The sequence below is a fragment of the Grus americana genome, chromosome 22 (assembly GCF_028858705.1).
Source record: "Grus americana isolate bGruAme1 chromosome 22, bGruAme1.mat, whole genome shotgun sequence".
NCBI classification, from domain to species: Eukaryota; Metazoa; Chordata; class Aves; order Gruiformes; family Gruidae; genus Grus; species Grus americana.
The window spans coordinates 6,462,158-6,476,425 of NC_072873.1; the positions used below are offsets into that span (position 1 = coordinate 6,462,158).

General features: G+C 51.5%; 1 protein-coding gene and 1 gene segment (V, D, J or C); both read right to left on the reverse strand.

Moving 5' to 3' along the window:
* Positions 1 to 14,268, reverse strand: part of LOC129195352 (M1-specific T cell receptor alpha chain-like) — a 431,139-nt gene that overhangs the window by 316,523 nt on the left and 100,348 nt on the right. The window lies entirely within an intron of this gene.
* Positions 11,323 to 12,449, reverse strand: LOC129195355 (Ig heavy chain V region 914-like). The segment is given in 2 exon segments: positions 11,323 to 11,818; positions 12,282 to 12,449. Coding segments are annotated over 2 exon segments (396 nt in total).

The window sequence follows — 14,268 nt, forward strand, 5'->3', positions numbered from 1 at the left end:
CTGATATTGTGAATGGGTTTTTCTCCATCCCTTTGGCAGCAGAGTACAGGCCACAGTTTGCTTTCACTTGGAGGGGCATCCAGTACACCTGGAACTGACTGCCTGAGGGGTGGAAACACAGCCCCACCATTTGCCATGGACTGATCTAGACTGGAACAGAGTGAAGCTCCACCTGCAATACATCGATGACATCACTGTATGGGGCAACACATCAGAAGTCTCTGAGAAAGGGAAGAACATAGTCCAAATCCTTCTGAAAACTGGTTTTGCCATAAAACGAAGTAAGGTCAAGGGACCTGCACAGGAGATACAGGTTTTAGGAATAAAATTACAAGACAGGTGTGGTCAGATCCCAGTGAATGTGAAACATCCACTGCAATCAAGCAAGTCAAAAGGGGAAAGCTTGTCTGGTATGGAGGATGATGATAGCTGACATATAAATATGAGGAGGCCTGGCAGATTGATTACATCACACTCCCACAAACCCACCAAGGTGAGGAACATGTACTTACAATGGTGGAAACAACAACCAGATGGCTGGAAACAAATCACGTGCCCCATGCCACCACCAAGAACACTATCCTGGGCCTTGAAAAGCAAGTCCTGTGGTGACATGGCACCCCAGAAAGAACTGAGTCAGACAATGGGACTCATTTCCGAAACAACCTCATAGACACCTGGGCCAAAGAGCATGGCATTGAGTGGGTGTATCGCATCCCCTACTATGCACCAGCCTCTGGGAAAATCAAACAATACAATGGACTGCTAAAGACTACACTGAGAGCAATGGGTGCTGGGACCTTCAAACATTGGGATATACGTTTAGCAAAGGCCACCTGGTTAGTTAACTCTAGGGCGTCTACCAATCGAGCTGGCCCTGCCCAATCAAACCTTCTGCATACTGTAGAAGGAGATAAAGTCCCCATAGTATGTATGGAGAACATGTTGGGTAAGAGAATCTGGGTTAGCCCCGCTTCAGACAAAAGCAAACCCATCTGTGGGATTGCTTTTGCTCAAGGACCTGGATGTACCTGGTGGGTGATGCGGAAGGATGGGGAAGTCCGATGTGTATCTCAAGGGGATTTGATTTTGGGTGAGTGAGAACCCAGTAAATTAAGTTTTATGATGTTAATTGCTACACTTGCTATATGTATATGAACAGTATTACAGTAAGAATCACCAAAGGGGGGGCTAGTCCGGGAGGGGGGCTAGTCCGGGAGGGGGGCATGGGTTCAGGATGCGAGGCTGGGGGATGATCTGGCTTCAGGACGGGTCTGAGTTGTACGGTCAATGGGTGAGAAACTGCATTGTGTATCACCAGTTTTGCATATTCTAAGTCCCGTGGTTGTTATTTCTCTCTCCCTTTGCTGTCCCAGTAAACTTTCCTTACCCCAGCCCACGAGGTTTTGAGTTTGTCTCCCCATTCTCCTCCCCATCCCACTGGGGGAGGGGGGGTGAGTGAATGACTGCGTGGTGCTCAGCTGTTGGCTGGGGCTAAACCATGACAGTCTTCTGTGGTTTTTTTGGTTGGTATGGGGAGTTCTGTGCTAGGTTGGGTCTCTGCATCACATGGGCCCTGACAAAAAAGATCACGGTCTCAGGTCATCTCCATTCTTCTGCAAAAGTGGTACTGCAGTTAGCATCTTGCCTTTCACAGCTGCTACCCTGATGACTTACAGAAAAAGCTTTTTTACATGTGTGCTGAGGAAAACTCACTTTCCTCTTATACCTTGGCCTGGATTCAGATGGGATAGAGTTAATTTTCTCTCTAGTAGCAAGCACAGTGCTGTGTTTTGGATTTAGAGTGAGAAAGATGTTGATAGCACACTGATGTTTTGATTGTGTCCAGGCAGTGTTTACACCAAGTCAAGGACTTTTCAGCTTCTCTCACCACCCCACCAGTGAGGAGGCTGGGGGTGCACAAGAAGCACCGTGGGAAGGCACATCTGCCCCAAAATGGCCAAAGGGATATTCCATTCATGCTTGGTATATAACTTGGGGTAAGCTGGCCAGGGGAATGACCGCAGCTTGGGAAATGCTGGGGCATTGCTTAGCAGATGGTCAGCAATGGTGTTATCACTTGTTTTCTATATTTTATTATTATAATTATATCATCATCATCATTATCATTATGATTTTCTATCCTATCAAACAAACCTAGAGCCTGGCTTTGGAAGCATGGGGAATAACACGCATCCCCATCTGACCGGTTGACTGGCTGCTGCCTGGAGCCTGAGAGGCCTATTGCTGGCCACAGCTGGTTGCTGGAGGCAGGGTTCCTGGACCGAGGGGAGGGGAGGGCAGGGAATTCAATCACACCCAAAGGCCTCTGCCGGAGGATTGCAGGGGGTACATGGCGGCATGTTGGCAGCGCATGAGGCCAGGAGGTCTATCTGCCAGTCAGAAAGCCAAGGATGCTGGAGTACTGCCAAAGCATTTCCAGCCCCCAAAGCTGTCTCTTAAAAACTCTGGCTGGCCATCAGGCCTGACGCTGTCCTTTCAGGCTCCCCAGGAGAAGGGTGCAAGGAAGGGGAGCAGAACAGGAGCCACTTTGCTCCTCGGATGACAGAAGGGTTGGGGTTGTAATGGACCTCTGGAAAAGGTCTAGTTGAACCCTCCTGCTCGAAGCAGGGTCAGCTAGAGTGGGCGTACTGGGACTGCTTGGGATGGAATTACTTGTCTTCATAGCAGCCTGTATGGGCAGCTGCGAGGTTTTGTGACCAAAGCCATGTTGATAACACACCGATGGTTTAGCAACTGCTGAACGGTGCTTACACAGCATCAGAGATGCAGCATCAGCATTCTCCATTTCTTACATTGCCCCACCAGCTGTACAGCTGACCACATCTGGCCAAAGGGATGTTCCATACTGCATGATGTCATGCGAAGCAATAAAAGCTGGGAGAAAGAAGGAGGAAAGGCAGATATTCAGAGTTACGACATTGGTCTTTTCCAAGTAGCTGGTATTTGTGATGTAGGCCTGCTTTCCTGGAAATGGCTAAACATCTGCCTGCCGATGGGAAGCAGAGAATAAATTTCTTATTTTGCTCTTGTTTGTGCATGCAGCTTTTGCTTTACTTATTAAAACTCTCTTTATCTCAACTCTGAATTTTTCTCTCTTTTACAATTCCGATTCCCTCCCCCATCCCACTACAGGTGACTAAGCGAGCAGCTGCGTGGGGCTTAGCTGCCTTCCGGGGTTCAGGACAGTAGGCTGCCCACAACGTTGTCCACTTCCATTTTGAATATCTCCAGGAATGGAGACTACACAGCCTCAGGTATTTACACACTGGCAAATACCCCCATGGCATTTTCTTCTCTACGCTGAACAAACCCAGCTCTCTCAGGCTCTTCTTGTATGTCAGATGCTCCCTTCCTCATCTTCATGGCTCATCATTGCTTTTGCTCTGGGATGTCCATGTCCTTTCTGTGCTGGCGAGCCCAGGACTGGACGCAGCAGTCCACAGCGTCTCCAGCGCTGAGCTCAAGAGTAGTCCATCTGAATGAGTAAGGAGTCAGGGGAAGGAGTTTGTGAACAACCACAGACCATGGGAAAGACCCATGATGGAGATGTTCATGAAGAACTGTTTCCCATGGGTGGGACACCTCGCTCTAGTATCAAGAAGACAAGCATGAGAAGGAAGGAAGGAAGGAAGGAAGGAAGGAAGGAAGGAAGGAAGGAAGGAAGGAAGGAAGTAATGTCAGAAGAAACAGGTTATGAACTGACTGCAACTCCCATTACCTGTCCCTGTTCACTGCCCGGAGGGAGGAGGTAGAGAAGTAGGGAGTGAAGTTGAGCCTGGGAAGAAGGGAGGTGTGGGGGATGGTGGGTTTAGGTTTGTTCCTATTTCTCGTTATCCTACTCTGATTTCATTGGCATTAAATTAATTTCCCGAAGCTGAGTCTGTTTGGCCTGTGATTGTAATTGCTGATCATCTCCCTGTCCCTGTCTCGACCCACCAGCCTGTCACTGTATGTTTTCCCTGTTCGGAGGAGGAGCGGGACTGATAGAGTGGCTTGGTGGGCACCTGGTGGCCAACAAGGTCAAACCACCACACCTTGTCTGCTTCTTCTTCCTGCACAGATCATCTGTAGCAGGACATGCCGTGTTCGCTATGGCCCCTAAACCTATGGAGGGCTGGAGTGTTGTTCTGGCCCAGGGCACCCTCCATATCCTCCTTCCTGGGGTTCCCCTACAAAAATCCATGCTGGATCTTAGTCTACACACATGAGCATATATGCACATGGAGACAATGCGAGAAACAAAACGGAGAGACCATTCATCATGTCCAGGGGAAAGACACTCTTTGGCTCAGCTCCTTGTATTGCATTGCTCTGAGGCTCCCTGAACAGTATCAGGTTTCAAAATTCAATTCAACTCTAGATTTCCATGTTCAAATTGTACTTCTTCAATGCTCACTGTGCTTCTTCCTCAGACACCGAGTGCTAGATTAAGGCAGACAGGGGATTCCTTGAGCCAGGGAATTCCAAGGAAGAGCAGAGAGAGCTGCCAGGAGCTGGCAGCTCTTACGAGGGAGACCGATGTGGCTTGGGCATTGTCTTGAGCAACCACAGGAAATTTAAATGGCCCTCGGGAGCGCCAGTGACCCAGCGCACTGCGAACAAGGTGGGCAAACAGTGCACAGAACATCAGTTCGTGTAGCAGTATGCATGGGAGGGCGTGCAGGGAGAGCCCTGCAACCCGCTTGTGGATCCACAGCCCAGGGAAGTGCTCTAGGTCTCTGCCAAAATGGTGGACACTCACTTCAGAGCTAAAACCAGTGTTTCTATGGAGAACATCTCCCCTGAGATGTCTGATGCATCTGCTCAGACAGAAGTGACCAGACCCTTCTCCTGGTGAAAAGGGAAGTACCTGCACAAGGTCTGCACAGGTTGATGCTCTGTTACATCAGGTGGTCAAGTCGCAGGAAACAGTTAAAAGGCTGCGAACTATTAGAGGGGCTGAGAAGGAGATAGAGACGTGGTTTCATAACCAAGAAACTGTAGTGGGCACCACTTAGAATGAGGCACCTTGGACCCTGGTGACCCACAAAAGTAGGACTCCACTCTCCACCCTCCAGCTTCACAACTAAAACCAGATATGAAGTTTTAACAGCTGTAGACATTTGGTCCTCCGGAATGCCAGACCCAGGAGGTAGGAAAGAAAGTCTGGAGAAAGGAAGACTTCCCCTTGGGCGAGGAGGACAGGGTTAGAGAACATCTAGGCAAACTCAACACCTACAAATCCATGGGGCCTGATGGGATGCACCCACAAGTGCTCAGGAAGTTGGGAGATGTTACTGCTAAGCCACATCATCTTTGAAAGGTCAAGGAGAACAGGAGAGCTGCCTGAGCACTGGAGGAAAGCCAATGTCATTCTGGTCATCCAAAAGGGCAGGAAGGAGGACCCAGGAAACTACAGGCTAGTCAGGATTACCTCTGTAGCTGGACAAGTGATGGAACAGTTCATCTGGGGGTCACATCTAAGCATGTGGAGGAAAAGAAGGCTATTAGGAGTGGTCAGCATGGATTCACCAAGGGGAAATCACACCTGACCAATCTGATAGCCTTCTATAGGTAAGTTTTGGAAGTGTGATTTAGAGGAGTGGACAGTGAGGTGGATTGAGAACTGGCTGAATGGCAGAGCTCAGAGGGTTGTGACAAGCAGCCCAGAGTGTAGTTGGAGGTCTGTAGCTAGTGGTGCTCCCCAGGGGTCAGTACTGGCTCCAGTCTTACTGAACATAATCATCAATGACCTGGACAAGGGGACAGAGAGTACCCTCAGCAAGTTGGCTGGTAGGCCCCCCCCCGCGCGGGAGCCGTGGGAGCGGCCAATCTCTGAGGTACAGGTTCCGTGGGGACACTTTTCTTTCCCGGCTGGCCTTTATCTATCAGTTTCCATATTTTTACCAGCAGCTGCATATTCGGGAGGGGTAAGCCATCCATTAATTCTCGGGGAATACCCTTATCTAGACCTTCCTTCCACAACCAATTTCTTGAGGCTTCTCTCTCAGGGGCGGAGTATTTTCTCTTCTGTCTTGGCCTTACAGACCGCTGCTTGTGCCATCCCCTCGTTCCCAACATACCCCACACAGCAGCCATAATTGATCATTTCCCGTGCAACTTCCCCCCAGGTAAGACCCGGTCTGCCCTGAGGTCCCATGGCTACAGTGGCTCTTACTCGGTCTTCAATTTGCACAGCATAAATCTTCCGTGAATCAGGTAACCCTTTAACCAAGGGAGTCATCCTATCCAGATTGGCAAACAACATCAGGGAAGGCTGGCAGGGAACTGGGCACCTGTCATGCATTAACTGGAGGCAAGCCACCTTCTGTACACTCTCTGCAAGATGGCTTACCCCAGGGGTGGGGATGGCAATGGGATCTCCTCTCCCCAAGGGGTCTAACCCTCCGGCCCAATACACCGCCCTTTGGGTCAGGGACCAAGGTTCCTGCTCGTCATCTACGGTCAAAAATACACCAGGACCCCAATATCCCTGAACCTCTTCCTCTGAAAGCCTTATTCTGTCTCCGCCTGTCAGGGAGACCCTCCACACATATTCCGTCTCAGTTTCCTTAGCCTGCCTACTATATTTTTCCTGCAGTTTCACCAATTCAGTAATGGTATGAGGTATCTCTTTAGTGGTAACGGCGGGTTCCGCATCCTCGCTGTCATACATAACTTCAGTTTTAATAAGTGGCCAGAGCTTGGGAGTAGGGTCAGGTTCTGTCACTGTGCTCAGCTCCTCCCATGGGTAGTGAGGGGCAACCTGCCTCGTAATGAGGTCGGCTTCTTTTAATAAGCTAGAAAATCCTGGGTCACTGTCAAGGTCCCCAGGGAGCTGCAACTTCAGCTCTGTTTCCCTCACAAAAGCATCTCACAGGCTACCCTTCAAGTTTTCCATGATTCTTTTATCGTCCGCTAATGCTTTTTCAGCTAGTTGCCATTTCACCCGTTCCGTTTCCAATTCTGCCTGTAGTTTGCTAACCAGCTCCTGAAGAGATTCATTTGCAGTCAAGACCAGGCTTATCCCAGGTTGCCATGACCTACTGCCAGAGATTTTGGCTTGAACCGAATATCAGTTCTCCTTTCTTCAGCACTCTGGCTGATACCACCTTTTATGGAACCTCTGTACCGTTTCTCACAGAGAATCCTGTCTGCAACACCAATTTAATGTTTCGTCCCACTCAGGGGGTGAGGGTGAGGTTAACTTTTTAATTCTCTGCGCAGTAATCAGGAGTAACAACAATTACTCAAGAGGGTCAAACAAATCACAAAGTTACTTAAAACCCAGCAGAACTACAAAAGATAGTGGCTTGGCAAAACTTGAAATGATATTACCCTAATGTGCTGAAAATGAAGTTAGAGACACAGAGAGTGACTGAGAGGAAAAGAGGGAAAGAAGGAGAGGGAGGAAAACAGAAAAGATATCACGACCCTTGGATCCAGCGATGTTCTCTGCTCATAGTGGTAGACCTCAGGTGGTGGGCACATGCTGAAAACTTGTGTTTCCCCTTTCTATAACCCAATGTCCCTGTTCCATAGGCAGAGGTCTGTCATCACTAAGCAGGCACAGGACGTGCTTACGAATGTTCCAGAAATGAGTTGGTGGGTTGTGGGGGTCTTGGGGGTCTCACTGTCCCGCCCCAATTCGGGGTCGACCGAGTGATGGCACATGTGGAGACAGATGGTCTTTTGTCCACATGTTTCAGGAATAGGGGAAGGGGCTCACAGGAAGGTATCCTGCCTCTGCAGGTTCTGTTCTTGGTCAAGACAGATGTTTGCAACATTTCCTCATTATTAATTTATCCCTGCTTGGGTCAAGATGGATGTTTGCGACATTCCCTTGTTATCAGAGCTTTACACCCAGTCAACCAGGAATTCTGGGTCCCCTCCAGATCACGTGGACTGGCCAGAAGGCAAAGATTTTGGAATACCACACAGTAGGATGTAACACGTGCTGTAGAGGCCCCACCGTGTAATAAACTGCCAGAAAATGAGAAGCAATGTGCCCTGTTCATTGAGGGGTCCTGTCGCACTGTGCAAAAACATCGGAGGTGGAAGGCTGCTGTGTGGAGTCCTACACGAGGAGTCACAGAAGCTACTGAAGAAGTTGAATCAAGTCAGTTTGCAGAGGTGAAAGCCATCCAGCGGGCTTTACTCATTGCTGAACGAGAACAGTGGCTGATGCTCTACCTCTGTACTGAATCATGGAACGAACTGCCCCAGGGGTGGAAACACAGCCCCACCATTTGCCATGGCCTGATCCAGACTGCACTGGAATGGGGTGAAGCCCCAGAACACCTGCAATACATGGATGACTTCATTGTATGAGGCAACTCAGCAGAAGAAGTTTTTGAGAAAGGGAAGAAAATAATCCAAATCCTTTGAAAATCCACTTTTGCTATAAAACCAAGTAAGGTCAAGGGATCTGAACGAGAGATCCAGATTTAGGAATAAAATGGCAAGATGGATGCTGCCAGATCCCAAAGGATGCGATCAACAAAATAGCAGCCATGCCTCCACCAACTAACAAACAGGAAACACAAGCTTTCTTAGGGGTTGTGGGTTTCTGGAGAATGCTTATCCCAAATTACAGTCTCATTGTAAGTCCTCTGTATCAAGTGACCCAGAAGAAGAATGATTTCAAACGAGGCCCTGAGCAACGACAAGCCTTTGAACACATTAAACTGGACATTGTCCATGCAGTAGCCCTTGGGCCAGTCCGAGCAGGACCAGATGTCACAAATGTGCTCTACTCCACAGCCGGGGAAGATGGCCCTACCTGGAGTCTCTGGCAGAAAGCACCAGGGGAGACTCGAGGTGGACCCCTGCGGTTTTGGAGTCGGGGATACAGAGGATCCGAGGCCCGCTACACTCCAACTGAACAAGAGATATCGGCAGCGTATGAAGGGGTTGGAGCTGCTTCAGAGGTGCTTGGTACCGAAGCACAGCTCCTCCTGGCACCCTGACTGCTGGTGCTGGGCTGGATGTTCAAAGGGAGGGTCCCCTCTACACACCATGCAACTGATGCTAGGTGGAGTGAGTGAGTCACACTGATCACACAGCGGGTTCGAGTAGTAAACCCCAGTCTTCCAGGAATTCTGGAAATTATCATGGAGTGGCCAGAAGGCAAAGGTTTTGGAATATTTCTAGAAGAGGCCACGCCGTGTAATAAGCTGCCAGAAAATGAGAATCAATATGCCCTGTTCACTGAGGGGTCCTGTCACATTGCAGTCAGTTTGCAGAGGTGAAAGCCATCCAGCTGGCTCTAGACAATGCTGAACGAGAACAGTGGTGGATGCTCTACCTCCCTACTGACTCATGGATGGTGGCCAATGCCCTCTGGGGGTGGTTACAGCAATGGAAGCAGAGCAACTGGCAGCACAGAAGCAAACCCATCTGGGCTGCCCCACTGTGGCAAGATATTGCTACCTGGCTACAGAAGCTGGTTGTAAGAGTACATCACATAGATGCCCAGGTACCCAAGAGTCAGGCCGCTGAAGAACATCAGAACAACCAGCAGGTAGAATTAGGCTGCTAAGATTGAAGTGGCTCAGGAAGATCCAGACTGGCCACACAAGGGTGAATTCTTTACAGCGAAGTGGGCCCACAACACCTCAGGCCATCAAGGAAGAGATGCAATGTATAGATGGGCTTGTGCTCGAGGGTTGGACTTAACCATGGATGCTATTGCACAGGTCATCCATGACAAGCCAAGCAGGTAAAGGCTCTCTGGTGTGGAGGACGATGGCTGACACATAAATATGGGGAGGCCTGGCAGATTGCTTATGTCACACTCCCACAAACCCACCAAGGTGGGCGCCATGTACTTACAATGGTGGAAGCAACTACCAGATGGCTGGAAACAAATCACGTGCCCCATGCCACTGTCCAGAACACTATCCTGGGCCTTGAAAAGCAAGTCCTGTGGTGACATGGCACCCCAGAAAGAACTGAGTCAGACAATGGGACTCATTTCCGAAACAACCTCATAGACACCTGGGCCAAAGAGCATGGCATTGAGTGGGTGTATCGCATCCCCTACTATGCATCAGCCTCCTGGAAAATCGAACGATACAATGGACTGCTAAAGACTACACTGAGAGCAATGGGTGGTGGGACCTTCAAACATTGGGATATACGTTTAGCAAAGGCCACCTGGTTAGTTAACTCTAGGGCATCTACCAATCGAGCTGGGCCTGCCCAATCAAACCTTTTACGTACTGTAGAAGCAGATAAAGTCCCTGTATTGCACATGAAGAATACATTGGGGAAGACAGGCTGGGTTACTCCTGCTTCAGGCAAAGACAAACCCATCCGTGGGGTTGCTTTTGCTCAAGGACCTGGATGCACTTGGTGGGTGATGCAGAAGGATGCAACAGTCCAATGTGTACCTCAAGATGATTTCATTTTGGGTGAGAATAGCCAATGATTTCAATTGTATGATGGTAATTGCTACATGATAATACATGTCCTCACTACCACGATTCCTGTATGCCATAGTATTACAGTAAGAATTATCCAGAGTAATGAAGAATGAACTTTGATGAAAGGCAACAAGGTGCAGAGGTGACGAAACCAGAACAGGCTTCAGCAATGAGCGCCCAGCAACTTCCTCCAGACTGATGTCTTCAACCCACAGAGCGCAAGCATGGACTGCTCCAGATGCATCATCTACAAGTTCGGGATGCAGCATGCAGCAATCCACCATCACACACCATCTCTCCTGCCCTGAAAGGCTGTTAGGACAGATGGAGCCCCAAGTCAGAGACTAAAGGAGCTCAATGGACATTTTGTGGACATTTATGACCATTGTACAGATATTTCACTGTGGTGGTCTACTGACTAAGAAAATTATATCTGTGTGTATATATCAAAAGGCAGTGATTAATTGCAATTGATTGGAAAATGTGGGAACTGGACGGGCAGAATAAGGGCTGGATACTGCCCTGGTTGTGGCAGGGATAGAGTTTTCTTTCTGGCAGCTGGTGTGGGGCTGTGTTTTGGATTTCAGGTGAGAAGCATGTCGATAGCACACTCATGTTTTTAGCTGTTGCCAAGCAGTCAAGGACTTTTAAGCTTCTCATAGTGGCCTGCCAATGAGAAGGCTGGGGTGCCCAAGAAGCTGGGAGAGGACACAGTAAGGGCAACTGACCCAAACTGACCAAAGGGATATTCCATATCATATGGCATCATGTTCCGTACAGAACTGAGGGTTGGGCTGGGAGGTAGGTCAGCTTGGGGTCTTGCAGATGACTTTGGGTGGTGAGAAATTGTGCTCTTCATAATTGCTTTTTAATATCTGGATGATGATGACAATGATGTTGCTTTTTGTTTTGTTTTATCCTCTTAAACTGTCTTTATGTAAACCAACGGCATCTTTCTTTCCTTTTCCATTTTCAATTCTCTCCCACACCCCAATGGGAGCAGGCAGTGAGCAACAGGTTATGTGGTTGTTTTAGCTGCCTGCCGGGTTTGTGTTAAAGCTCTGCTGGATTTCCTGTCTCCGTGGGAACGGCACAGAAGTAGCAGGCAGAGTCCTGAGGGCGCAGGCCCCGCAGCGACAGAGATGACTCGGAACGGGAATCATTCCGGGATGCCGAGGCTCGACCCTCCACTGCTGGGCCATAAATTGTATCACCCGATGTCCAGATGAAGGACACCCACTCGAGACTGCTGCCCGGTGCCTGACGGTACCACCAAAGTCCATAAAGTTCAAATCTGTAGCCGGATACGTGGCAGGAGAGGTGCACGGAGTCCCCGGGCGCTTGCAGCCCTCCGCCGGTCTCCACCAGCCTCAGCTGCGCCCACAGCCCTGCGGACGGAGAGCGCAGGCAGCCGGGCAGGGCGCGCCCACGGCCCGAGGACGTTCACCCGCCGCCCCGGCGACACCCGCCACCCTCCTCTCTCCCGGCAAAGCCCCGCGACCGGGGCAAGGCACCGCCTGCCCTCCTCGGGGCTCAGCCGCGCCTGCTCCCGCCACTGCGGCCCCGACCGCGGAACGAAAGCCTCCCTCTCCCTCTGCATCTCCCTCTGCATCTGCATCTCCCTCACCCTCTATCTCCCGCTCCCTCTCCCACTCCCGCTCCCGTTCCCCCCCACACCACCCGCTCCCCGCTTCCCCGCTAAGGAAGGCGAGTGCCAGGCGACAGCGCGCCCGGCGCGGGAGCAGCCGCAGCCCCGGGGCCCCGGGACGGGCAGGGCCGCCCGCGGCAGCAGCCCCAGCCGCAACCCCGGGCCCAGCCCCAGCCTCGCTGCCCTCCCCGCCCGGCTCTCACCTGCCGGCCCCGCGGCCAAGGACAAGGCCAGGAGCCACGGCCCCAGCCCGGGCGCCACCATGCCCTGCCGCGCCGGGGCCGGCCGGGCACCAAGGGCCCGGCGGGAGCCGCAGAGGAGACGAGCGGAGCCGCGCTCGGGACCGCTCCTCACCGCCACGCCGCCTCGGCCCTTCGCCGGGGCAGCGCCCACGCCTCTGCCCGCCCCCAACAGAACACACCCGGCACCGCCCGGCCCGGCCCCCCGGTGCCGCGGCCCCTTCGGGGGAGGAGAAGGGGGGGCGCGGGGAGGGACGCGGGGCAGGGGCGTCGCCAGAGGAGGAGCGCGGCGCCCCGGGAGACGAAGGCTCCCGGCCAGCGCCTCCCAGCGCGCCTCCGCCGCTCTCCCGGCTTGTCGCCCTGACGTCGAGCCCTGCGGAAGGGGGTGGGCGCCTCGGCCAGGCGCAGCTGGGGACGGACCCGGACCCAGCCCCAGCCCCAGCGCCAGGGACGGGCTGTCGGCCCGCAGCGTGCCCTCGCAGGACCCTCCCCGTGCCCCGCACCCCCAGCCCGCCCTGGCCTCACCCCCATCCTCTGCCCGCGCCCACAAGGCACACAGAGGGCTGTGCTGCCATCCGGAGGGACCTGGACAGGCTGGAGAAGGAGCTGACAGGAAGGAACCCCATGCAGTTCCTCAGGGGGAAGAGCAAAGTCCTGAACCTGGGGAGGAACAACCCCATGCACCAGGGCATCATCTTCATCTTCATCTTCATCATCTCATTCATCCTCTTATTCATCTTCCTCTTTATCAACACTCCAAGGAGGAGTGTTTCCAGCAGCTCAGGAAGGGGATGCTTCCCCTCTCCTCTTACTTTAGGAAAGTAAGAGATCAAGGACTGTTTCCCCTGGAGAAGAGAAGGCTCAGGGGGCATCTCAGCAACATAGTGTAATGCCTCGATAACAAGGGAATGTCACAAACATCCATCTTGACCCAAGCAGGGATAAAGTGATAACGAGGGAATGTGGCAGACATCTGTCTCGACCAAGGACAGAACCTGCAGAGGCAGGATACCTTCTTGTGAGCCCCTTCCCCTATTCCTGAAACATGTAGACAAAAGACCATCTGTGCCCTGTGTGTGCATGCCTGTGAAGGGCCATCACTCAGTCGACCCCGAAGTGAGGGGGGACTGTGAGACCCCCAAGACCCCCACAACCCACCAACTCATTTCTGGAACATTCCTGAGCACATCCTGTGCCTGCTCAGTGATGACAGACCCCTGCCTATGCAGAGCATTTTGATTTATAAAAAGGGGAAACACAAGTTCTTGGCGTGCACCCACCACCTGAGGACGACAATTACAAACAGAGAACATTGCTCGATCCAAGGGTGGTGATATCTTTTCTCTCTCTCTCTCCCTCTTTCTTTGTCTCTTTCTCTTCCTCTCTATCCCGCTCTTTGTCTCTAACTTCATTTTTGGCACATTAAGATGATATCATCACAAGTTTTGCTAAGCCATTACCTTTCGTAGTTCTGCTAAGTTTTAAGTATTGTCATAACTTTTGCCAAGCCACTATCTTTTGTAGTTCCACTGAGTTCTAAGTAAATTTGTGATTTGTTTGAACCTCTAGAGTAATTGTCATTACTCCTGAGTACCATGCAGAGAATTAAAAAGTTAACTTCACCCTCACATAGACACATAGAGAAAAATATGAAGCGCGGTTGCAGAGAAGGCAGGGCCAGGCTTCAGTGGGCCTCAGTGACAGGGCAAGAGGCAACGTACACAAACTGAAAAACAGAGAGCTCCATCTGAACATCGGGAAATGCTTTTCCACCGTCAGGGTGGCCGACCACAGGCACAGATTGCCCAGAGGGGTTGTGGAGTTTCCTTGCTTGGAGGTCTTCACAAGCTCTACAGACATGGTCCTGAGCATCTGGCTCTGGGTGGCCCTGCTTGAGCAGGGGGCTTGCACCAGATGACCTTCTGAGATGCCTTCCAACCTCAGCCTCCCT